General features: G+C 39.8%; 2 protein-coding genes across 2 annotated transcripts; both read left to right on the plus strand.

Moving 5' to 3' along the window:
* Positions 1-237: 237 nt before the first annotated feature.
* On the plus strand, positions 238-9406 carry chmp1a (charged multivesicular body protein 1A). Its single transcript, XM_061721277.1, has 7 exons — positions 238-368; positions 1632-1651; positions 1761-1838; positions 3810-3956; positions 5260-5388; positions 5532-5725; positions 7935-9406. Exons 1-7 carry the CDS (start codon positions 362-364, stop codon positions 7954-7956), a joined length of 597 nt encoding a protein of 198 aa, XP_061577261.1. The 5' UTR covers positions 238-361; the 3' UTR covers positions 7957-9406.
* Positions 9407-16337: 6931 nt separating this feature from the next.
* On the plus strand, positions 16338-19321 carry slc10a3 (solute carrier family 10 member 3). The gene is made up of 2 exons (XM_061721278.1): positions 16338-16895; positions 17761-19321. Exons 1-2 carry the CDS (start codon positions 16518-16520, stop codon positions 18760-18762), a joined length of 1380 nt encoding a protein of 459 aa, XP_061577262.1. The 5' UTR covers positions 16338-16517; the 3' UTR covers positions 18763-19321.
* Positions 19322-26337: the final 7016 nt, after the last annotated feature.

Raw genomic sequence — 26337 nt, forward strand, 5'->3', positions numbered from 1 at the left:
ATTTTGCATTGGCATTTTATGACTATTTTTTGACTCTCACAGGGACAAAGTGCGTCCCTTTTCAGCTCAATACGGGACGCGTACTTTTACTTTTTTCACTTTAGTTTATAAAATTTACGGGACGATTCCGTTTTTCAAGGGACGGTTGGCAACCCTAGTCCCCACCTATCTTGTGCTTCCCCGCAGTGACCAGCAGGTGGCGGTGTGTGCAACCACCACGGAATCAGCCGAAGAAGAAGAAGAAGTCACGTGGTAACAGCTGAACCAGGAAGATCGACGCTTTACCAAAACAAATCAACTATCTCGTCTAACAGCTGCAAATATCTTCTCCTGGGCTGTCTGACACTACTTTTATGTCAAGATGGAGGGTATGTCGTGTTATGCCAGATGGATAAACGTAGCCCTTGGTGTTATTTTGTAGCTACATCATGTTTAATCCATGGTAGCTGACGTTAGCATGTTAGCTTGGGTGTGATCCAGTCGTTTAGCTGTCAGAGCTCGTAACTCTCACATCATTCGTGTGTGAAATCGACACCTACACGATTATTAAAGCGGACTTTAGTTCGATTTCACGATGCTGCCAGACACATTACATTTCTTCTGTTTTAAGCAAATGGTTATTGCAATTATGAACGCTACACGTCCATCAATGTCCTGAAGTTGTCGGTACCAACATACACTTCCTGAAGTTCACATGCAAATCCTTGAGATGCCTTTAATACTATTACATTATAAAATATTTCCTCTTGCTTACCGTCCAGGAAAATTAATAGACTAATAAATGATTCGGGTTTCTTTTCTTGATCGATTGGAGTCAATGGTCGCAACAAAAACTCAACTATCATAAATCTATATCAAGTGAAATGGATAAGTAGATATACAGTGTTTTATGTATGTATATACTTTTAAGATTAAAACAAATGTATTATGTAAAGACAAAAGAAAACAAAGACAACAATAAATGCCAGTAGGAATGAGTAGATTGTCCATATTGTTTCTCTTCAAATTTTGATTGAAGCCAAGATGTTATTTTCTGTGTTAATATTTAAAAGTCTCGAGTACTAGATTGAATTTGCTTAAAGATGGTGATGTTTTAATGTATAATGACTAGGGCTGGGCGATTTTGGACAAAAATAAAATCCCGATTTCTTTCTCTGAAAACCCGATTTTCGATTTCGATTTTGATTTTTTGGTAAAACTACAAAAGACAATGGAATAAATTGTTTCAAATATTTTATCTTCATTTTTAAAGAAAAATAGCAAACAAATTTCCCTATTGGGAATGAAGTGCAATTGAAAGATACTGTAAATCCTCCTTGAGTTTAGTAAAGTGACAACATTTACAGTTTTCTAGACCAAACAAAGATGACTAGACGAGCTCTGTCTGTAATGCAGCCGGCTGCAAAAAAGGAAAACCGATTTTCCTTTTTTTTTTTAAATCGTCTTGATTAATAAATCCGATTTCGATTTAAAATCAATTAATCGCACAGCCCTAATAATGACTAAAGGCACTTTTTTGTCTATGTAACATTAGCATTTTTTGGTTTGTGATTTAACATTTTTGGAGCACAAGTTTATTGTTTTATTTGAATGAAAACGCTCTTCTCACTCTGATTTATGTCTTTCCACAGACACACTTTTCCAACTAAAGGTATGTTACTAAGGACATGTTAATTTATGCGAGGCATGACAACTAGAATTTAATTGCTCATTTAATTTTGTATAGATTATTATTGTAAATGTTTCTCCTTTTTTCAAAGTTCACATCCAAGCAGCTTGAAAGACTGGCAAAGAAGGCAGAGAAGGAGTCTGAAAAGGAGCAGGCAAAAGTCAAGAAGGTGAGTAAGTTTTTAAGATTAAACTACTGGGACATTGTCCTAGCTAAGTGATGTCACCATTGTCTGCATTGTTTAAAGTTTTGTTGCCTGCAATACTTTTTGTTCAGTGATGCCACATTATTATTATTATTATTATTATCATCATCATCATCATCATCATCATCATCATCATCATCATCATCATTATCATCACACATGCATGTTATTCTCTCTGCATTCCTGTTTTGACCCCACTATTACAGACGAAACGCTTACGGTAAATGAGACACATTGTTTTCTAAGAGAGTGAAACACAGTTGCCATCAACAGTCAGGAAAAGCTTGTTTTTAAAGTGTTTGAATCAACCTCACATGCAACAGTCTGGCTCCGTTAACCAACATATCTTTTATCACAACTGTAAAAGTTGAATAAGTTATCAGCATGTTGACTGTTGTTGTCAACATACTGATAACTTTCATTGGGCGACAGGTCCAGTAGTGCTTGGACAACTCTCCATTCCATCACAAAGTTAAGACAGAGCAGCAGACAGGTGGATTCTGTCTCCTTATCCTTATTAGTTATTTTTTCTTTTCATCGCATGATATTGAATACAGTGATATATTATTCTTGTTGGTATGTTGTAGTGTCTCATGATAAACTTTAGGTGGGGCTGCTTTCCACTCTACCCATGTATAACTTCCTGTTTTCCTCACTATATATATGGAAACTTTCATATTCTTGACAAGTGAAGGAAGCCTTTGATTTGGGAAACGCACGTTATTCCTGCATCAAGGGTCTCCTTTACTGGGAAGAAAAAAGCCTTTAGAAGCAGAATCACTTTCTTGTCATTGTAATATGTAAATTGTGTGCAAACCTCAACAGTAACGGATGCAAAATATTTTTTATGTAAGGCGACATAATATGTCTGTTCACATCTCATCCAAAGATCAGAGCAGAAGCGAAGGGTGAACAAATTCAGTGCACTAAATGCCATCTGAATAAAAATGTAGCAGTTATGTATGTATTTATGGGAAATTGCACACATAAGTCAGCAGGGGGCAGTAAAACTTTATCTCTGTGAACAAGGAGTGGCTCGGTGGAAACTGATGTGTGGATATTATCCTAATGTTTAATAAATTCTTCGGAGCTGCAAGTTTTTTACACAGCACCAGTATTGATGTCATATTTGGATTGAACATAACGCAAGTTATAGTTGTACAACTTGTTTCATGATGGAAAAATGGGTGTTATGACATGATGGTCGCTATCTTAGTCATCAGACTAATCCAATGTTTTCCTGCTGAGTCAGTATAGTCATCACTTCTAATATCCAGTTACAGCTAATATATTCTTCTACAGCTGCTCGTCTATCATGCTGTTTAACACAGTCTACATTCATTTGATATGAGGAGGAAGGTGTTATTTTTTTCTTTTGAGATATAATGCCCTTTAGTACTATTAGGTGTACTGAGATGTATTGATTTTGTCTGATGTAATTTATATTTACACTTTCTATGAGTATTTCATATAATTACTAGTTTTCCATCAAATTCAAATCAAAAAGAAAATGTCAAAAAATATTTAAAGCTTTAATTTATGGCAAATCGGTTGTGTATTTTGTTAAATGATTGTGTAACACATTGCTCATGACCCATGAAATTCCTCAAATGTTATAGAAAAATGGGACTTAAATTCATTTTAAACTTTGCAAGCTGAGTCTGTATTTTACAGTTGATAAATGTAATTCTACACCTCACCACCCATTAGATGAAAGTGTGTGTACTTCTCAAATCTTTTACAGCAAAGCAAATAATCAAACAAGTCTATGGAAATAATATGAGTGTTTATTTTTTTCAATTCATGATGAAAGTCATAACAGTTTAATTGCACTTTAATTTCTCTACAACAAAGCAGCAAGCTTATGAAAAATATTGTATGTTTTTAAACCCATCTTACTACAGAAGAATAATGTCAACATTTTTGTCTCAACAGGCTTTGCAACAGAAAAATGTTGAATGTGCCAGAGTCTATGCAGAGAACTCCATCCGGAAAAAAAATGAAGGTCTTAATTGGCTGCGCATGTCATCACGAGTGGATGCAGTGGCCTCTAAAGTTCAGACTGCTATCACCATGAAGGGAGTAAGTAACTGCTCACTCACACGATGCTGATAAAGCAGATGAATTAACAGTTTTTACTGATACGCCTGTGACTGGGATTAGATTAGGGTTCAGCTTTACTGAACTAAACTAGCATGTTGTCACAAATCATAATAGAAAGTCCAAGTGCTACGAGAGGATTTCAGTGATGTCTTAAGCAGCTGGGACCAGCAATTAAATTAAATTCAGCTGGACTCGCAGCAGTCTGACCAGCACTGATCCAGCTGCAACCTTTTATGTGATTTCTTGCTTGTGTTCTCTCAGATGTAAGTCGCTTTGGATAAAAGCGTCTGCTAAATGACAGTAGTAGTAGTGAAATGAACCTCAAACAAATATATCTGTCGATCATCAGAAACCTGTAATTTATCAGTACATTTAAAAAAAAAATGTTATTGTTCATAACGCACATGTGCATGAACCTGATTAACTCATCGCTGGAAGTATTTAAAATACCCTGTGCAGCTCAACCAAAAGAAACAAAAACAATACAATTGCTTGTTGGATCTCTTTGATAAACAAACTGCAATAATAATAATTATAAGGAAAGAATTTTTATCCATCTTTAACTGGTAGCTTTCACCGAAGCCTATAGTCTACCTGTGGAAATTTGTAAGTAATTATTATTTCAAATGAAAGATTGTGAATTTACAACCTTGCTGTGTGTCATCTCTACAATTCAGGTGAAAATGTGGACAATAATGTCCTGGCTACAAAAGTTCTCTGTTGTCTGTTAAGAGGAAAAAGACAAACAAACATCGATAAAACAAAGAACAAAACCTGAAAAAATGTTGTTGAGGGTGAGGCGTCACTGCTTTTAGTTGCGTTATATTTCTCCAATCAATTAAGAATGATGTGGATTTGCAGTTGTTCTGGTATTGTTTGACATGTAAACAAGTGAGAAGAAAAGCCTCTTCTCTTCTTTCATCTTGCTAGCCCCTCCTCCTCCCAGTAACTATGGTAGCCATGTCGAGATCAAAGTTTGTTCTGTAAATAATTATGGAAACGGTAATTAATTTCTAAGCATGGAGATTAGAAAATCATTGTGTGTCCCTCATTCACATAAGTTCTCCCCTGGATCTGGATTTTGGCTCTGACTCTCACAGAAACTCATAGATTCATATCCAAGAGCGCCAGGGGTGCCCATACCTTTCGGCCTCTAGCATATTATTACAGTCAGTAACTTTTTCTATCCCATTGCAAAGCTATATTTGATAAAGACCCAGGTTTTCTTTTGGCCAGCATGAGCCGATTGCATTGTAAACCTGTCTCATGTGTTTTCCTTCAGGTGACTAAAAACATGGGCCAGGTTACCAAGGCCCTGGACAAAGCTCTGAACTCCATGGACCTCCAGAAGGTTTCTGCAGTCATGGATAAATTTGAAACCCAAGTTCAGAACCTTGATGTCCACACGTCTGTGAGTACCTACAGTCTCTGTGCATCTGATCTTCTTGTACTTGTATCTTCAAACAGATCTCACGCTTTAAAAATCATGTTTTTTTTCTCTCTCCGGCCTCCCTTTTTTGTTGTTCTGTCTGTGACCTGTATACCCTGCACCAGGTGATGGAGGACTCCATGAGCTCAGCAATGACACTGACCACGCCTCAGGAGCAAGTAGATAGCCTGATCCATCAAATAGCAGAAGAGAGCGGCCTGGAGGTGATGGATCAACTCAACCAGCTTCCTGCCGGAGCCTCTTCACTGGACCCAGAGACCTCAAGGAGCCAGGAGAGGGAGGACCAGCTGTCTCGGCGGTAAGGCGCAGTCTGTACTTTGTACAAGTGTCTGGTTAAAATAGGATTGTTGGGCAACATGGTAGACAAGTCATTCATCTAGTCTAGTCAAATATTACATGTTTGAAAAGTGACGAGACCATGGTCTACCAAAAAAAAGCCCCAGCATTGAGGCTAGTATTTACAACCCTACTGTTACTGGGTTTGTGGCTCTAACACGTGTCGATCATGAAAACACTACTCTGCAACATCATCTAATCAACATGCAATCCTGTATATAATCTAAACATGGGAGATACAGTATGTCCTGATGGACAAGTTATGTGACAACTTTATTTCTAAATCCTCAAAAATTATTTTTCTGCCTTGTGTCCTGTTTAAAAAATAATAATTTTAAAGTGTACCAAGCAAAATAAGCTCTAAGTGGACAAATCTATGAACTGCCAATGTTGACCAAAACACTAAGGCCGCGTTCAGACTGCAGGCAAATCTGATTCGTATCTGATTCCTTCTTATATCCGTGGGCTGACTGTCCACACTGTTTTTAGCAAGTGTCCAAATCGGATCTGGCTCTGTTCAGACTGCGCCACATCATTGACTGATCTGACGGGTTGCCGTAGCAACGACGTCGGAGCGGAGGCGTCACCCAGCGCGTGTATTGTGTGAAGTCATGTAATTGCGAAATCAAAAACAATAATAAGATGGAGCCAGCTCACATGCTGTTCCATACCTGTAAAGCTGGGCATACACTGTGCAATATTTTAAATCGTTTGAGACTGCCCCATCTCACTCTAATCCTCCCGTCGGACCTCTCTGTCCTGGAACTCGAGGCCGGTTTTGGGGCAGGGGTGGGCTGTGCCCACCCAAACGTGCGTCCTGTCCACCCGATCAAAGGTTATGGGGATCCTTTATTTTTTTTTTTTTTACCAAGCACAGCAAAAAGTAGACATCCTTCTATTGAAAAATATTTAGTGGTGTCTATAGGTAACAACAGTACATGGGTTTGTGAAATCACTAAAATAAGTTGTTTTTCTTCCTTAGTTTATTGTTGTCAGCTAGGTAGGTTCGAACTTGAGTTAAGGAAAGTGTATGACTGCAGGCTGCTGCAGCCACACAAACCCTATTAATGAGATTTGCAAATCCATGATAATGAAGACGAGTTATGATGCATTTTCAGCTCAACCGGAAGAGAGATGTTGCACAACAAAGAGATAAGATTCACTTGAGTAGTCAAATGAAATGGCCTCACATCAGCTAGTTTCAGATGCTACACGGCGTTGTTCACAAGACATTCACTATTTTTCATACACAGTGATTCCTGTCTTTAACAGATTTAACTTTAAGAATAATTTAGCCAAGTGTAGTTCCCATTTTGTCCACTATGGCATTATTTTGTTTACCCTGGGGTATTTATTTGAAGTCTCCCCCTCCAGCATAGAGAGCTCCAGGTATGAAGTAACAAATCAGGAGCTTCCTGTTGCTTAAGAAAAAGAAAAAGACATCAGTAGATTAAAACATGATTGTGGTGTGACTGACATTGTAGATCTTCTTCCAAGAATGTTCACAATTCATGTTGCAAGTATTATTGTTTTACATGAAATCACAATTTGGTGTCATTTGGGGATATCGCCTTGGCCTTAGTATTTTTTAATATTCATTCACATTTTTACCCTTTTCATTCTATTATGTTGGATCTTAAAGGGTTTGTCCGACAAATTTTAGAATGATGACATTTTTCACAGTTTTCTTTATTATTTGATTTGATCAGAGGCTGTTCTGCACTTTGTATTACAGTTTAAGCCGAAATAAGTAATCAAGACACTCCTTATTGTTTCAACAATCAAATCATTTAATTTGGATTATTTTGTATTCAATTTTAGGAATCAGTGCTTTTTTTCTTCTATGATGGTAAATAGCGTGTTGGAATCTGAGCTTTTAGAAGACGTCACCTCTGACTATGGGGAATTATAATGAAAATATTTTTTCAGTTTAAGTTTCTAGTGGTTTGTGAGCAAAATTATTCAATTAATTTGAGAATCACATGACCAGAATCATTTATACTTTCACCAAAAATGAACCGGTTTCTTGATCATATTTTTCTTAGTAAAAAACATTGCGTAGTTGCTGTTTCCGAGAGACTGGAAGCTTGTTTTTGTTGCACATTTTGATCCATTCATGTAATGTTTAGTCAACAACAACAGTTCAACACCCCCACTATTCCCCCCCTCAGGTTGGCCGCTCTGCGAAACTGAACGCTGCTGCTGGAGAGGCGACGGGCTGACACCTGCACAGAAGAGGACAAGCGTGTTACAGCGGTGACGATAGGAGCTGCGCTGTGTTTCTATTGAACTGCTCATACAAAGAGGACTAAATGAGTGTATCAGTTACCATCGTCCTCTACCCTATAAATAAATACACCCAACCACACCGCAGTTAGAAATACCACGAAGAGGGCCATGAGCGTCTTTCAGGTTCACCTTCCTGTTTCTGTCTGTCTCTTATCCTCCTCTCTAATATCCCATTGCATCTCATTTTACTTTCCTTTTTCACCCCTCCTTCTAAAATCTGAGGATTTTGGATGTAAACTTTGTACAAAACACAAAGACCTTTTACAAATGTTAATCAATTTGAAGAGTTTTTAGATTATAAGGGAGGTGGGCATCTCTGGGTGCCACACGATGTAGGGTGGGAAGATGTGTATTTTTTTTTTTAATTGGTTCATTGTAGCTCTGTTTTCAGTCAATAATTGTGGAAGGAGACTTAAAAGTACTTGGAAAGATGCATCAGTTTAAAACAGATGTCTGTAACACTAGTATGTATTTTTACCTCCATCATCAAATTCATCCACGTTTAATGGTTTTATTGTAATACTGTAAACAACAATGGACAATCCCCTTCTTTTTCTGTGGGTTATATTTGCTCCCATTATTGTTTTTCACATTTGTTTCAGACCATATTTTTTATTTGTATTCAGAGTTGATGCTTTAAACGCCTTATTTTGCGTGCAGGTGCTTGCATAGGTGCTTCTTCCGCCAGTGCCTGACTGACAGTAGTTGAGAGCTCCAGTGGGTGTTAGCTGCTGGACACTTATTATCTCTGAATCTGTTTTGATCACTTTGTGTTTGATTTAAGCCACACTGAAACCTCATCCAGGGTTTTTTCGAAGCCTCTTTCTCTCTAAATAGGAGTTGTCCCCTCCTGTCTCTGTTCCAGTCTGAGCAGTTTCAGGACAGGAATCACATCAGAGGGGTTTATTGTTGATGCTGGATCCTGATTTAACTTTTCTTATCCCAGGAGGTGCAAGTGTAAAGAGGGTCTCCATCAAGATTGGATAACGTTATAAGACAAAAGGAAAAATTATGTATATCAGCAGATATGTTTGAGTGAATAGGAGACAGCTTCTTTTGTTTTGTTTTTTTGTAAGCTTGCAGTTCTGCTTTGAGTTGCCTATAAGTGCTTTTGATGGGTTTCAGTTATTACTACTTCTTTGATTGTATAAGTCTGTGAGAAAGGAGGGGAGTTATGGAGAAGCTGGAGCTCCACCTATGAACAAGCAGCTTCATCTCTGGTTTTCAAGTTTTGTGTCCATTTTAACTGGGGGAGGGATTATTTTTTTATTCAAGTTCTTCTGACTCTTCAGCACTTTTGTTTTGTATATTTATCTTGTGAAAATAAAATGATCCCCTCTGACGCTGTCCATCATGTGACTTAAGGTTTTTTTGTGTCGAATGCCGTCTTACCACTTCAAGTGAGTCAATGGACCAAAAAACATAAAGACTGAAGGTTTCTTTTCACCACAGGATAAAAATAAACACTGGGGTCAGTAAAACCTCCCCATGAACTCTGGACTTTACCTGTGTTTAGAAGGGAGTAGGAATTACGGTCTGTCTTAGAGATCAGTGCATTTAAGTCCAAAATCAGACATGTGAATATTGTTTGCTGATTGCTAAACAATGGTTAGACAAAAATATCATTATTCAAGTGAAAGTCATAAGAAATGGACAATGTAGATCTGCAGATGTGACACCAGAGTTGGTGAGGTATGTCTCGAAAAGTTACATTTGCTAAACACTTTAACTGAAATCTGAGCTTATATGATCATACATGATGGGTCGGTAGTCGTTACACTAAAGAAGAAACAAGTAGATAAATATATATTTTAATAGTCATGTTGATGAAACGGCAGATACAAAGGGGAAAGTACTGCTAAACAGCTGGAAGGCTTGATAATAATTCATCAATTTTATAGTTGTTTGAGGTTGATCTTGGTTTAATATCTTTACTTAGTTATTTTGGTCCACTGGCTGTGGCTTGGGTCCTCCAAAAGTTAATCAGATGTGAGTGGTCATGAGACAAATGTGAATAGCAGCCACAGTCATTTACACTTGTTTTCTGTCCTCTTGTATTTGAATTAAGACATCTGGAGTCATTTACACTATTTTAAACAAAACACATACTTCGACCAGGCCATGAAACCAAGGATGACTGCTGTGTGGCTCAGTGCCAATTTAGCAATTCAAAATAATGCATTTTACTTGTCACCATTGCCTTTTATGATCCTGTGTACAACAGAGACCCGGAACTGGTGTCTCCTCCTGCAAGGGTTAGTGAACCTAACCTGGAACTAAACACGTTTGAAATCAGTCACTCACCATACATACTGTAGAAACTGTACTTTGTTGTACAGTGTTTGAAAATTGCTCATTTTTCTTTGCTGGATGGAAACAAAATGTTGCATTCTCTTCCTGAAGTCTCTTCCTGCGATGTGACTATAATGCTAAAACTCTCATCTGCTGGCAGCATTTACCAAATCCTTGCTGTTCGTCGCTGCCAGGTGGATAAGTATTGTGTGACCCAGTGCTAATTTGGCCTTTCAGGACAATGCGTTTGGATTAGTCATCATGGCTGCTTATGATCTCATTTGCAACTCAAGGCGGATCACATTTGGTTTATAAATATTCATGCAGTGTGCAAATACAAGCTGCTTTGTTTCCTCAGTATACAAGTGAAACCTCATTCACAAAGAATATCCCTGTCATTTCTCAACAAAGACATTAAACAGGGAAGGAATAGTGGTTGTTTTGCATCCCTCTTTCCTCTTTGAAATTCAATTCAACCCAATAAGGATTTTTTAATCCCCAAGGGGAAATTGTACGTTTCAGTAACTGTCGCCATTTAAGTCTCTGTAAAAAGTCGTTGTTGATGGTTATTGCTCTGGGCAGGAAGAATCTCCTGTAGTGATTTGTGCTGCAGAGGATCTGACCAAAGACAGTGTTGTCGTGGATAGGATACTCAGGGTTACCTGTGCAGCTTTTTAGTTTATGAAGCATCCTTCTTTGCACCATCGGTTCTAGAGGCTCCACAACAGAGCCAGCTTTCTTTATCAGTTTATTCATTTTTCTTCTTAAGTCAAAATAAGTCACGAGGTAAATTATCAGCCCATCCATGAGTAATGGGACAGCCTGTGGAGTGGAGCAGCATAAATGCCAGGCAGGAAATATGCGTGCCTGCAGGCCCCACAACAAACTGGCTGTCGCTCCATGAGATGTCAGAGCAAAGGCCGGAGCGCACACAACCAGCAGGTTATCCTGACGTGCGCTGAGGGTTTCCATAGAGGACTCCCCCGCCTTTTTCTTTTTCTGGAAGCCTCGACTTAGCCGCGCTGACAGAAGGAGGCCACACAACTCATGAAAACACAACGGATGACGAATATAAGCCGTCCCAGAAGTGTTTTTTTTAATCATTTATTTTTAATCACAGCAAGATAAGCTTTTTTTTGTAACCTCACTGACCCGCCGCTTGGGGACAACGCTGCACGCTATGAAATAAAAATGGCTTTTAAATGTGCTGGTGACTCCCAACAGGAGCAGGTTGCTATAAAAAGATGCGGGAAGGATTTTGCTGACAGAATGGAGTTCCCCGTTAGTGCTGCCGTGAGATGAGCGTCAGGTTTCATTGTTGTGTCTCCTGTTTGCGCACAACAAAATAAACACGGGCCTACTTGGCAGAGGGTTTGTAACAGGAACCTGCTCAGGGAGGATCTGTGTCGTGCAACATGATGGGGATTAAAGGTCAGAAAACAGAAAGTGAGGGCGACACTGAGGGTTAATTGGGCAACAGGGAGGAGCAAGACCCGGCGAGAAACACAGTGAACAGGGACATTTGAGCTTAACAAGTTTATTGTGACTACTGCATTAGTGCAGAACATTCAGTGAACAATATACAATGGTAGTCATGGGTGAAATGCTGGGGAAATCATGGTCAGTTAGAAAAAAGAAAAGCCTCTCTCAGTCTGTCTCAAAATGAACATGAACAGAAAAAAAGCCATTGCAATAATGATTATCAATCTGTCCATCCATCCATCCATCCATGCATCCATTTTCTATACCCTCTTTATCCTTTAAAGTGTAAAGGGTCACGGGGGTCTGCTGGAGCCTATCCCAGCTAATTTCAGGTGAGAGGCAGGGGGACATCCTGGACAGGTCGCCAGACTATCGCAGGGTGGTTGTTGTTTTTTTTTTTTTATATATAAGCTATAAAAGGTTTTCACAATCCTAGGGTCTCAAATACTGCACCAGATTGCTTGTGCCCTAAGGCTTAGGCACTTAATGTGTTTGGGTGTCTGACTGTGGTGATAGCATGGTTGTGTAGCACCCGGGTGTCAGGTTGGCTGCAAAAGAGCATTTTTCTTAGATACTGCAGATTTTCATATTTTGGTAGATTTGCAGATGAGGAAGTAACCAAGGTTGCTCATAGTAAGAATTCATGAATCTAGTCTCAGAAAGAATCTTATTTAGTCTCTGTTGGATGTCTCACCCCTGCTCTGAAAATACCAAGGATTTGAGGAAAGGTCTTACAAACTCAGCATCAGGTCAAATACTGACTCTCATTTTCTGTGGGTGCAGAAAAAAAGCATCATCCATCCATCCATCCGTCCGTCCGTCCGTCCATCCATCCATCCATCCATCCATCCATCCATCCATCCATCCATCCATCTTCCATACCCGTTGTATCCCTTGCAGGGTCACGGGGGTCTGCTGGAGTCTATCCCAGCTCATTACAGAGGTTCACCCTGGACAGGTCGCCAGTCCCTCGCAAGGCCACATATACTGTACAGACAGACAACCATGTATACTCACGACTACGGGCAATTTATAATCATCAATTAACCTCACCTGCATGTTTTTGGACTGTGGGAAGAAACCGGAGCACCCAGAGGGAACCCACGCAACCACGGGGAGAACATGCAAACTCCACACAGAAAGACCCCGCCGGGCACCAATCCATAATTAATATTTTAATGTGCAGTGACTTTACCGTCCTTCAAAAGCAAACATACCGTAATTTTTTTTTACTGTTTAACATCTTGTAGCTATTGTGATTCTTCTTTGTGTGCATTTTTTTTTTTTTTTTTTGTTTCTAACAATTCAACTGTTTTTTTGTGACTTAATGGTTGTCCATTGCTTCCCTGTGCCCTTTTCCCAATATTTTAATATATTTGTTGTTTTTTTCTTCTGTGTTTTTCATTGTTTTAGTTTTTGAGTTGTTATTTTGTCATCTTCATTTGAGTAGCTGTGTGTTATGCCTTGGTTAAATTTTATTTGACCATTTTGAGGGCTGGTTTGCAAATCTTTGTTTTTGTGTCTCTCTTTTTAATGTGTGCCTCTTTGCAATCTTTCCCATCCCATCAATTTGGTTGGTGAGTCATACCTCTGTTTGGGGTATGCTTGTGTAAGGGGAGTTCAAGAATCCCTCCATCTTATTATAAAAAGAAAAAAAATAAAAAACATTGTGAAAGGGGACTTCCTGCTGAATAAGACATGATGTACAAAAAATACTGCTTGCAGTCAGAGCCATGGTAAATTAATGATTAAGACACGTAGGCTACCCCAAAACAGCAACTGCACAGCTTTCTCCCAATTGAGCAGCATTAGATGGCGGCTTGGTGGTGTGCACTTTAACCTCCTGTAACCCCCTTTACATGCATGTTAGGCTGAATAGTTGCTCTAAATTGTCCGTACGGGTGAGTGTGTGTGTGGTTGCTCATTCACGTGTAGCACTGTGATGGATTGGCAACCCTGCCCAGGTAACACAATGCCTCTTATTTGATGACAGCTGGGATGGATGGCAGCGCCTGTGACAAAGAGAAGGTCAGAAACTATAACAGAAAACAATATTATCTAAATGTGTTATGCTGCTCAGATATGGTTGATGGACTTCAAAAATCTTGATGATCTGCTCAGTTATTGTTTCATGCCTAGGCTGTTGTTTTTTTATTTATTATTATTATCATTGGGCTCTTCTCTTCTGAATTAAAGGCCTAACATGCTGTGTTTGTGTGTCATGGGTAATCCCTGGCTGCCCCCCAGGTCGGTGGAAATCACGGCGTCCCTCCGTCATGTGATCATCTGCTTATGTCTGACGGAGAAGAGAGGCCGACACTGCGAGCGCTCTGATTGGCTCCCTGTGAAGCCTAGTGAAGGTAACCTCGGTTACATAGCGAAAGGCCGGAAGTAATGGGAGTTTTCTTTTCAAATAAATGTATACGATAAATAATTTTGACAGTAAACTTATGTTATGGTCATTTATGTTATCACTGACTTTACACAAAAAATATCCAGAAACGACAAGCATATACTTTAAATGAAATATTATCATAGCTGTGATTAGTTTCAGTTTTCTAACACAGGTGTAGTAATTAGAGAATGTAAAAGATGTTACTTTAATTTAATATTATATTTTTAGAATTTAGTTTTCAAATCCATCCTGGCTTGAAAAACAGAAAAATATATTTTTTCATCTTCTTTATTTAGTGAAATTCTGAAATTACAAATTTTGTTTGATTTAAGAATAACTTTAAGAAAAGCTTTTTAATGATCTAACCTACCAATGGAAAAAAGTACTACATTCAAATTCAATAAATGTTGACTGGCCATTTCTCTGAAAAACCGCTGCTGTTTGCCTTTTGGGTCTTCTTGGTTTTTAGGGTTCATATGTTAGGCCTTATATCAGGAGTAGTAATAGTTTAAGTAGCAGTGAAATAAGATTACTTTAATAATATTTTTTGATCTCATGCTTTACCTGGGCTGGATTTTAAGCAGAGAAATTTGACTTGAAACGGATGCTATGTGCAAAGTGATATCATTATTTTTTTTTGCATTGATAGCACGAGTATCTCATTCATCAATGCTGAAAAACAAACCAAATGTTATGTTTTTTCTCAAATTGGAAAAGTTGAGATATTCAGTAAAAGGCAACTCAGCTAAATTTGTTCATAAATGGCAGTCCTTCATGGATTATTTTAACTCGTTGAAGACTCTACCCCTTGGCATTTGAATTTACCACTGTATTTGTTTTTTGTATGCCACTTTTGCTCATCCATTACTTTCCTCCATTGATCATTTGTTACTCATCTGTTTATTTATTATTTAATAGTAGAGACTCTGTTCCTTAGTTAGGTTTTGTGTGTTAACAAAAAGAAAAAAAAGGGACAATGTATAATGTATAATGTGTATCTTTGATTATATGTATCCATGTTATCATTGTATATTGTTCTTTATTTTATTTTTTTATTTTTTTATTTTATTAGTTTGCACACAATAAAAGTAACACTTACAATCAAAATAGTAGAACAAATGTGACAGGACAGGTCAAAAAGCCAACAGGCTTATGCAGCGGATCTCCCCTCAATTTAGGAAGTAAAACAGTAATTAAACAAAAACAAAAAGACACAACAAGACGAAAACTATAAACAAAAAACAAAGAAGGTTAGACCAGTGTTCCTCAACCTTTTTTCAGTGATGTACCCCCTGTGAAATATTTTTTCAGCCAAGTACCCCCTAACCAGCGCAAAGCACTTTTGGTTGTAAAAAAAAGACCTAAAACAGAGCACTGTGCCATCAGTAACTGATTTATTAAACATAAAAATATTGCTGCTATGCTTCAACCACGACTTCATCGTTGGTCCAAGTGATTGACAGTTGAAGCTAGGTGATTGACAGGTTAGGTGGAACCATCCTGGTGTGGGGGATACTCTGGGGTTTTAGGATAATAAGTTGAATACCCTACTCCTGAAGAAAAAAAATAATTTTATGAATTTAGACTTATATTTTCCTCAATTATTTATGAAATAATTATTTTTAAAGGATTTTTGCATGGATGCTACTTTTTAAATATATGTATATTTTAAAATGTCACGTACCCCCAGGGGTACGCGTACCCCCATTTGAGAACCACTGGGTTAGACTACATAATTATAGATCATCAGCACACACACACACACACACACACACACACACACACACACACACACACACACACACACACACACACACACACACACACACACACACACACACACACACACACACACACAAAACCCTAAAAACTGATGGAGAAAAAACAAAAAACGAGCAAAACAAAAAGAAGAAAAACAACAACAACACCAAAAAATCAATAAAGATGAATAAAATAAAAAATAAAAAAACCAAACAAAACCTACTTCATATCAGCTGCATCAAGGTGGGAATTTGTTATTTTCCTGAATGTTGTATGACATGACGTTTATTTTGAAAGTCCCGGAGCGGAAGCGCTGTTGAGGCCGCCGCCAGTCTCGCCCCATTTCCTCCAGAAACAGACCGCTCCTCTTCATCAGGAGGACGATCCCGCGGAGAGACGATGCTGCGGGGCTGCGCTCTGCCGTGACCGACATTTCCCTGGGAGAAGCCGTCCGGGGCCGTGAGCTGCAGCCCGGCAGGGGAGACGGCGAGGAGATGACGGGAGCGGGACGAGCCCGTTCCCCGCCGAGCCAGTGATGTCCGTTGGCGGAGAGGCGGTCCGTGTGCGGGGGTCCCTGCTGCTGCTGCCGCTGCTGCTGCTGCTGCTGCTGCAGCTGCAGCGGGCCCGGGCCGGGGCCGGGGCCGCCGGGGACCTGACGGTGGACGGCTCCAACCTAACGGGCGGGTACCTGCGCATCGGGGACGGGTCCTCGCAGGAGTTCGACTTCCCCGAAAACACGTACGGCGTGATCGTGGTGTCCAGCCGGTACCGGGGCCGCGCCGGCCAGCAGGCGGTGCGGGTCCGCTCCCTGGACCCGGAGGTTCTGTGCATCCTCAACGTGACCAGCAGCAGCCGCAGCCACACCATCAGCATCCGCTCCGGGTTCCCGGGCCGGGCCCCGCTGCTGCTGCAGGTGGGGGCCCTAAGCTGTGGAATAGCTTGCCACTAAATGTTAGATCTGCCCAGACCCTAGTGGTTTTTAAGTCTTCTTTGAAAACTTATTTATTTTCTTTGGCTTTTAGTGTGTGACAAATTAGTTCCCCACGTCTGTGTGAAGTGATTGTGCACTTTATGTGTCTGTTCTTTGTCGTCTATTCTCTATTTTTTTATTACTATTTTATTGATCATTTTAGTATGTTAGTGATTTTATTGTTTCTACACTGTGTACTAGGGCTGGGCGATTTTGGACAAAAATAAAATCCCGATTTTTTTCTCTGAAAACGCGATTTTCGATTTCGATTTTTTTGGTAAAACTACAAAAGACAATGGAATAAATTGTTTCAAATATTTTATCTTTATTTTTAAAGAAAAATAGCAAACAAATTTCCCTATTGGGAATGAAGTGCAATTGAAAGATACTGTAAATACTGATACTGTTCATGTTCTGGATCTCTGGAAAGCGTCTAGAGACAACATCTGTTGTATTAGACGCTATATAAATAAAATTGAATTGAATTGAATTAAATCCTCCTTGAGTTTAGTAAAGTGACAACATTTACAATTTTCTTGACCAAACAAAGATGACTAGACGAGCTCTGTCTGTAATGCAGCCAGCTGTAAAAAAGGAAAATCGATTTTCCGATTTTCCTTTTTTAACATCGATTGTGATTAATAAATCCGATTTAGATTTAAAATCGATTAATCGCACAGCCCTACTGTGTACTGTGTTTTTCTTTTGGTATTGTTTTATTTTCTTGTATGCTGTACAGCACTTTGGTCGACCTCGGTCGTTTTTAAATGTGCTTTATAAATAAAATTGACATAAATTGACATTGCAGCTGCTGGACCTGGACCTGGCCCGGGGCCCGGTGCTGGTGGAGGAGAGGACGGACTACGCCATCAGGGTGGCCCCCGGGGGCCCGGTGCAGTCCGGGGGGCTGGCCCACTTCTCGGAGAACCCGCTGCTGTTCGCCCTGCTGCCGCTCATCTTCGTCAACAAGTGTGCGTTCGGCTGCAAGGTGGAGGTGGAGGTGCTGCGGGCGCTGCTGCGGGGCCCCTGGCCCCTGCTGCTGGGCGTGGGGGCCCAGTTCCTGGTCATGCCCGTGTACGCCTACTGCGTGTCCCTGCTGGCCTCGCTGCCCAAGGCGCTGGCCCTGGGGCTGGTCATCACCTGCTCGGCCCCCGGCGGAGGGGGGGGGTACCTGTACAGCCTGCTGCTGGGGGGGGACGTCACCCTGGCCATCTCCATGACCCTGGTGTCCACGGTGGTGGCCACGGCCGCCATGCCCCTGTCCTCGGCCCTGTACGGCCGGCTGCTGGGCGTGCACGCCGCCCTGCACGTGCCCTTCGTCAAGATCCTGGGCACCTTGCTCTTCATCGCCATCCCCATCTCCCTGGGCATGCTGATCAAGCTGCGCCTGCCCGCCCTCACCCGCGTCCTGCTGGTGCTCATCCGGCCCTTCAGCCTCGTGCTCATGATAGGCGGCATCTTCATGGCCTACCAGATGGGCGCGTCCATCCTGGCCAACGTGGAGCCCCGGATCGTGGCGGTCGGGGTCACGGTGCCTTTGCTGGGCCTGGTGGTCGGAGCCGCCTTGGCGAAGCTGGCGGGCTTGGCTCCTCCGCAGAGGAAGACCGTCAGCATCGAGGTGGGCGTGCAGAACAGCCTGCTGGCCCTCGCTGTCATGCAGCTGTCTTTCCAGAGGACTGAGGCGGACTTTGCGTCGCAGGCGCCCTTCATCGTGGCCCTCAGCAGCACCTCGGAGATGCTGCTCATCGTCCTGGGATACTTCATCCAGCGGAGATTCTGTGGTCCTGCGGCCCTCAGGAGCGACACCTGATTGTAGCCACGGTTTTGTTCTGAACTTGAATGAATCTTTTTAAACCTGTGGAAATCTGGCCTCACAGAGTCTTACCTGCAAGACGCCCAACAATATCCAGTCCAGTCATCACTGCTTTTGTACACAGGACAGTGAAAAGACTTTTTATGGTCATTTTGTTGTCAGTTTGTTTTTTTTTGTTTTTTTTTTAATGAAAACCAAAGGCCTTTTACCCCTCTGAGACCTTTCTGTGTTTGATTTTACATTATGTACTTTTTCAGATAAGATTATACTGTGAGGTACTTCATGTAAATATTCGTTATTTGAGAAAAATCTATGAAACAAGAGATATTTTTCTACCAGATTACTTTTTGCAATCCAAAATCAAAGACTGATTTATATCATGTTTACAAGAAGTCCATGTGTCTTAGCCTGAGGGGAATTTTGTTGCTAAAAGTGGAAAAATTTGTGACCCTAAAACGAAGCGTGATAACATTTTTGAAAGTATTTGCCACTGATTGTGTCTCCCGGATCTGTACTTGAACATTCGAAAGGAAAATAAAACTAAATTAAAATCCTTGTCACTTGCAGAATTCAATTGTTTCGGAGACTTGTTTATGATTAACGTGTTGGGCAGGTTGGGCAGCGCTGCTCGGGAGGCAGCAGGCGGTTTGTTCAAGAGTAACTGTGACCCAGCTGGATTTCTCAGAAAGTCAACCTGCAGCCGTCGGTGACGGTTTTGAGGTTTGCACCAAGGTGATAAAAGTTGCACTTCAGTGTGTTAGCTATTCAGCCGTTTCACTACCAAACATGACATGACTGAAAGAGTTGAGAGTGGGAAATGTTTTCCAACTTTCTTAGGCCGTTTACGCCCACAATAACTTCAACCCTCGCAAGAAATCTTAGTGAAATATTCAACCGTGTGTGATATTGTACAGATCACTGTACGCATTGCCTAGTGAGAATGAAATTTATATCACTACTTAGTCCAATCAGTACAATTAATTTCTAACAATTAAAAGCTGTGTTTAATTATTTTCAATGTGGCCAACAAGATATTGTAAATGTTTACAATACAGGATCTGAATACTTTGAATTGACCTTCTGTTGACTGCTGAAACATAAGGGAGGAACTTAATGTTCCCTTCAGACTACTTACATCCCACCAATAGTTTCCCCTTTGGTAACAAAGTTCCCCGACCTGTGTATTTACCCTGAGCTACATGTTTTGTAAAGGTTTATCTTTCAGTGTACTGTGCACCACAAACTGACTTTGGCGCCGGAGCTAGAGATCTAAGGGCGGTGTGCAGATGAAAGTGAAACTGCCTTTTATTAAATGTGATATAAAAGTAGCGGCGGGTTTGAAAGAGTGCTTTACAGGAACAGAAGGGGCAAAGTACACGAGGCAGGTAGTAGATTAAAATGGCTGATTTGATTTTGAAGGAATGAAAACCAAGACAAGTATCAGCTTGTGCAACACGCTCGTGGTTTTGTAAGCCATTTTGGATCGTACCAGAGGACAAAGGTCCGTTTTTCTTATCAGCCCACTTTTACAGAATAATGCTGCAGTTACGGTAAAAGATGTATATCGAGTTTGGCTATTGATTTTCCCAGTCCAAAAGTCAGAACTATCACATAAACAACACTGAAAACGTCCCAGAACCGTAGCCTCAGCGAATGAAGGACAGCACACAGTTAATTTAATGTGCATTTCCTGTTTACACTTCTGTATACGCTTTCACTGGCACCATTTTTGTGGTGGAAAACAGGAGGGTTCAGATCTGCTGCAGATTGGCTGAGCTCTCAGGAATGTAGCACCGCTGTGAGATCTCCAAGCCTCGGCTTGTGGAAATGTCCCGAGCTTCGTGCAGCTTGCAGAGGAGGGGGAAGTCCAGCCCTCTGTGTCTGACTGTAAGAAGATGATAAATAAAATGTGGTTGTGAGTCATGATTGTGTTCCTCTTCCCCTTACAATAAAGCTTCTCTCCTTTGTTTGAAGGATTACAACTGAGTTTGATCTGTCAAGGCACGCACTAAGTGGAATTGATGCATTTTTAAATAAAGGGCAGGGCTTTTTGGGTATTCTTTTTAGTGAAATTATAAACTTAAATACATGATTCATATATCTGTAGAAGCAGGTTTTAGAAAACAACAATGGTGATAATGATGGTGATAATTACTATTACGGCAAGTTCATCTTTCTTCACTTCATCTTTTGTTTTCTCTTAATTTAGTTGTGATCCTCCTGAATTTGAAATATATATTTTTTATTAATTCTCATGATGTTTGGAAAATCAACATTTGAGAAACATTAAATGGCTGAAGCTCTGGTCGAGTAAAAAGGAAAGTATACTCTATTAAAATCCCGGAGGTTGGAAATGTAAAGTATCATAAAGGAAAGTAAAAGTATTTTGAAATGATACTTAACCCTTTAATGCTTTGCATATGAAATACACAGAAAATATGAATTTTATTTAAAATTCCAGTGTTTCTAATAAACTGAAATTAAGAACACCACAAATGTTGTGTTTAACAGTTTTTCTAAATAATATTTTTTTGCATAATTGTGAAAATATTGGGTAATTTGACTTCTGTTAATTTATTTTTGAATTTATTGGTTTTATTTATTTTTAAAATTTTATAAAACTTTTTCTTTTTTTGATTATGGGATGCTGCCATGGTCTCAAAAATTAATTTATGTATCAAATATGGGCCATCCGTCATTGTGGGTTTACATTTATGTTTGCAAATAAATTAACTTAAAATTATGGCAACAATGGAAATAAGATAAAATAAATAGGACAAGTTTGGCCTAAACTGATGGCTCTATAACCTCTTCACTTTGTGATAGTGTGTGCGTGTGTGTGCGTGTGTGTGTGTGTGTGTGTGTGTGTGTGCGTGTGTGTGCGTGTGTGTGTGTGTGTGTGTGTGTGTGTGTGTGTGTGTGTGTGTGTGTGTGTGTGTGTGTGTGTGTGTGTGTGCGTGTGTGCATGCGCGTGTGTGTGTGCAGGGCTGTCAGGTGATGATCCTCTTTGCTGCGGCTGCACTAATCCCTCCACTTCTGTTTATTTTTCTATCTAGCACACTGACTGCACAAAAGGAAGAGAGCTCTTAAAATTTCATGAGGACACATTGCATTCATTGCATTAAGTTTTCATGAGTTCCCTTCTGTTTCCCCCCATGGGACGGCTTTTCTGCTGCCTGCCCTGCTGCAACAAAGTTGGGAAGCTGAGAAAATACACCGGTGGCTGTGTGTATGTGTTGGGCATGTGTGTGTGCGTGTGTATGTGTGTGTGTGTGCTCCCCACACATGAGAAACTTCACCGAGGGGAGGATGGAGTCTGAAGCTGTGAAGTCTTGCTCAGTCAGAGTGAGTCAGTCAAGATTTGACACTTCTCATATCAGAACTGAAGATCAGAAAACATCCAGCATCTTAGCTACCATTGAACACAACAGCAGCAACAACAAAATACTACAAAATACAAGAAAATAACTGATATTATGTTTTTCCTGCACAACAAAAGGTAGATTTTGTTACCATTTTACACCTATAAACATTTACATTACTTCATGTCGAGGCCTAAACGGTATCCTAGTAAACCCAACCTGTCACTGGCAGCTATATTTGATTTAAACAGTTCAACTTTATAATACTTGTGGTTTCTTTGCAAAGTTTAAATGAATAATTTCCTGATTTTTTTCTTTTCTTTTTATCTTATATTTTATAGTTGATCATCGTCAAAAATGCTGCCTGGCCATTAACTCTCTGAATAATCTGCATTCAGATGTTCTTTTATGTAACATCCAACATTGATGAAGCCATGCTGCTTGTTAATTTTTAATTTCTTAAAATCCATTTGAGGATCCCTCTTGAATACATGGCATGTAATGCAGCATATTCATGCTGTTACTGATGTAATTGGTGTGACTATGCCTTCCAGCGCTGGATAATTGCACAAACTGTTCAGATGGATTACAGTTGTGGTATTTTAGGGCAAGAGTAACAATCTGGGATATTCCTCATGTTGCGTTTACTTATGTCTTTGTGTATATATGGATCAAAACAACAAGAGAAATGTATGAACCCTATCTTAAAGATATAAGTGACTGATCCGTTGCATAGAATACCGCACGACTTCAAGATTAAGACCATCCTGAAATAGCTTTATTTACCCAAAACGTTTTTTTTTTTTAATTCAGTGAATGGAAAGGAAATATACATTTCAAGGTTGTGCTAGTTGGAAATCTAGAGGTGTCTTAGTGGTGTTCCTCAAGGGTCCATTCTCGGACCGCTTCTATTCAATATCTATATGCTACCTTAGCTCAGATTATGGAACATCACAACATTTCCTACCATACTTATGCGGATGACACACAACTCTATATTTCAGTGTCATCACATGACTACAGGCCCTTACTCTTATTGAGTAACTGTATTCATCAAATCAATGAGTGGATGTGCCAGAATTTTCTCCAGCTAAATGCAGAAAAGACAGAGGTGATCATTTTTGGCCCTAAAAATGAAAGGGAAAAGATCAGCGCTCACCTTGGCTCCATGTCATTGACAGCTACAAATCAAGCCAGAAATCTTGGTGTAATTATTGACTCAGACCTGAACTTCATCTAAAGTTTATCACTAAATCTGCCTATTACCACCTGAAAAACATTGCTAGAATTAAGGGGATTCTGTCTAAACAGGACATGGAAAAACGTATTCATGCATTCATTTTCAGTAGGTTGGATTATTACAATGGCATCTTTACAGGCCATAACAAGAAATCAATCAGGCAGCTGCAGCTGATCCAGAACGCTGCCGCCAGAGTCCTTACAAACACCAGGAAACTGGACCATATTACACCGGTCATGAAATCGCTACACTGGCTTCCAGTGAGTCAAAGGATAGAGTTTAAAATCTTATTGCTGGTCTACAAAGCACTGAATGGTCTTGGACCAAAATACATGCTGGATTTGTTAGTTCCATATGAAGCTCCCAGACCCCTGAGGTTCATCTGGATCTGGTTTGTTGTGTGTCCCCAGAGCCAGAACCGAGCAAGGTGAGGCAGCGTTCAGTTATTCTGCTCCTCACCGGTGGAACAAACTTCCTGTAGACCTGAGGTCTGCTCCAACTGTAGATCCTTTAAATCAGGGCTAAAAACATTACTGTTTACTGAAGCGTACTCTTAAATTAAATACTTACCTGCTGTACTCTACTGCCCTTACGTTTTAACAACTTGTGCTTTTTTATTATTTTACCTCTTTTCTTATCATTTTATGTGTTATTTACTGTTTAATTGTGTCTTGCTGCTTTTAATGTTGATGTAAAGCACTTTGAATTACCTTGTGTTGAATTGTGCTATACAAATAAACTTGCCTTGCCTTAAAAAAGGAGTAATGCAGGATCCATGGGATATTTCATATTTGTTAAGATATAGATTAACATGTTAAAAATGTAAACACCTCAGGGCAGCCCCAAAGAGTGAGCATTAGTGTACCAACTGTGCCAAATGGGCAAAACGAGCAGTATGGATGGGTAGCTAATCCTATCAACTGTCTTTTCTGTGATGTTACACAAGTACAATGACATACGGTATATTCAAATTAATATACTGGTTGTTGGGGTTTTTAGATTCAACCAGTTAATGGCTCTGCAAATATTCCAGATAATTTTGCCATTTTTTAATTGTTTGATCTTCTTCTTACAGCTGGATGCAGCTTTAATTCAGATCCTCATTGAATAATATGAGTAAAACATAGTCTGAAATAGTGAAACAGAGCAAATAGAGATTCGAGTACATATACGTCACCACACAGCCGTGGGGTTTGCGTAAATGATTTGATCCCTGACAATAAGGAGGGATTATACCACAGTGGGGAGTCCTTGTGCCATTTCACCTCCCCTCCCGAGTGCTTTTCCATCATTCGTCTTAACAGAAATGTGATTATGTGGCCACATCTGAAGGGGCATTGTTGAAATGAGATACCGGAAAACAGGAAGTCTCGTAGCCTCAGAGTAGCCACAAGGTGCCTCTCAAACTCCAACCAGGAAGCTTCGGCTGTTGACACAAAACTTTAAAGAAGACCTGCAACTTACACTGACGTTAATGTGAAGTTATGAAAACAACAGATGTTAACAGTGCTGGCTGACATGGGAAATGGTGTCGGATATTGTTGAAAATTCCTCATATTTCCGCGTTTCACAGGAAGGGAGGAGTCTCCACAACACAAGCTCAGACTGAGTTTCAGTTTAAATCCTCCTGTCCACAACAGGTTCACATGCAGATCACTGAGAGATACCTGCTTTTTTTTTTCATCATGGAAATACTTCTGTCCTCACACTCAGGACACAGACTAATCGAACTCCTCCCCTTTGGACGGCGCTACAGAGCACTTTACATCAAAACCTCCAGACACAAAGACAGTTTCTTCCCCCAAGCTGTTGCTCTGATGAACTCTCATCACTCATAGAGTCTCAGAGAATCAATCAGCGTGCAATACGCTGTAACAACGCACCTCCCAATAATCTAATCACGTCTACCTCAGTACTGCTGTACCTTTCACTTTTTTAAATTGTATATATGTTAATAAGTGCCACATTTGTTTATTTACTGTTGCTACTTTTTAAATCTGGGTACAGTGAGCGAAATAACCGCAGTCAAATTCCTTGTCGGGCATGCTCAAACTTGGTAAATATTCAAGTTTAGTTAATGTCATTTTAATTGTGGACTGTTTATTGTTTATTCTTCTATTTTATTACTTGTGTTTTGCACCGTGGGTCAGAGAGAATTGTCATTTCCTTTATGCTGTATGCCTATATGGCATATCTGACAATAAAGCTTGAAATTTGAAACTTGAAAGTTTGTGTCACTACACTAAAAATTGAATAAATAAACATGCAAAATGGTTAACTGATGAAGTCAATTTATCCATCCAGCTATTTTCTATACCCACTTAATGCCATACAGGGTCACATGGGGCTGCTGGAGCCCATCCCAGCTCATTTACAGCTGATGTAATGGTTTATAATCTGGGAAAGTTAGATGAGTCATCAGATGTGATTAGGCTATTTATTACTCAAGAGAGTGACACATAATGACTATTGTTGTTCGACACTTTAAACGCACCTTGAGGGAAGGTTGTGAACTTACTGCACCCATTTTACCGGCAGCTGCATAACCCAGCAGCTGGTAATGACAGACCTCTAAAAGTCTGTATTTTGACAAAAATAAATATTAATTAAGACTGTAACTATAAAAAACATTTCAAAGTGCTTTTCAGGCGAATGTCAAATAATAAAGCTAAAACAAAAAAAAACAAATAATCAAGTAAATAAATCAAGTAAAACACCAAAGATAAAATATGATCAATAATAACAAATAACACATTGATACTAATTATTTTACATTTTGGAAAAGAAATTAATGAATAAATCATTGATTTATTTAAAAAAATAAATAAATAAAAATAAGTGCGAGGAGAGACGGCTAAAATTTCCTCTGTGGTAAATTTTGATCTTATCATTCTCGGAAAATATAGAAAAACAAAAATGTAAGATGTAAAAAATATATATACTATACCGGCGTCTCAGTAACTCCGGGAT

Source organism: Cololabis saira, chromosome 5 (assembly GCF_033807715.1).
Source record: "Cololabis saira isolate AMF1-May2022 chromosome 5, fColSai1.1, whole genome shotgun sequence".
Lineage (NCBI taxonomy): Eukaryota > Metazoa > Chordata > Actinopteri > Beloniformes > Belonidae > Cololabis > Cololabis saira.

Coding starts and splice junctions, on each gene's coding strand:
- chmp1a (XM_061721277.1), top strand. Junction 3,957..5,259: donor CTGCTATCACCATGAAGGGA/GTAAGTAACTGC, acceptor GTTTTCCTTCAG/GTGACTAAAAACATGGGCCA. Junction 5,726..7,934: donor GAGGACCAGCTGTCTCGGCG/GTAAGGCGCAGT, acceptor TCCCCCCCTCAG/GTTGGCCGCTCTGCGAAACT.
- slc10a3 (XM_061721278.1), top strand. CDS start 16,518: ATGTCCGTTGGCGGAGAGGCGGTCCGTGTGCGGGGGTCCCTGCTGCTG. Junction 16,896..17,760: donor GGGCCCCGCTGCTGCTGCAG/GTGGGGGCCCTA, acceptor TTGACATTGCAG/CTGCTGGACCTGGACCTGGC.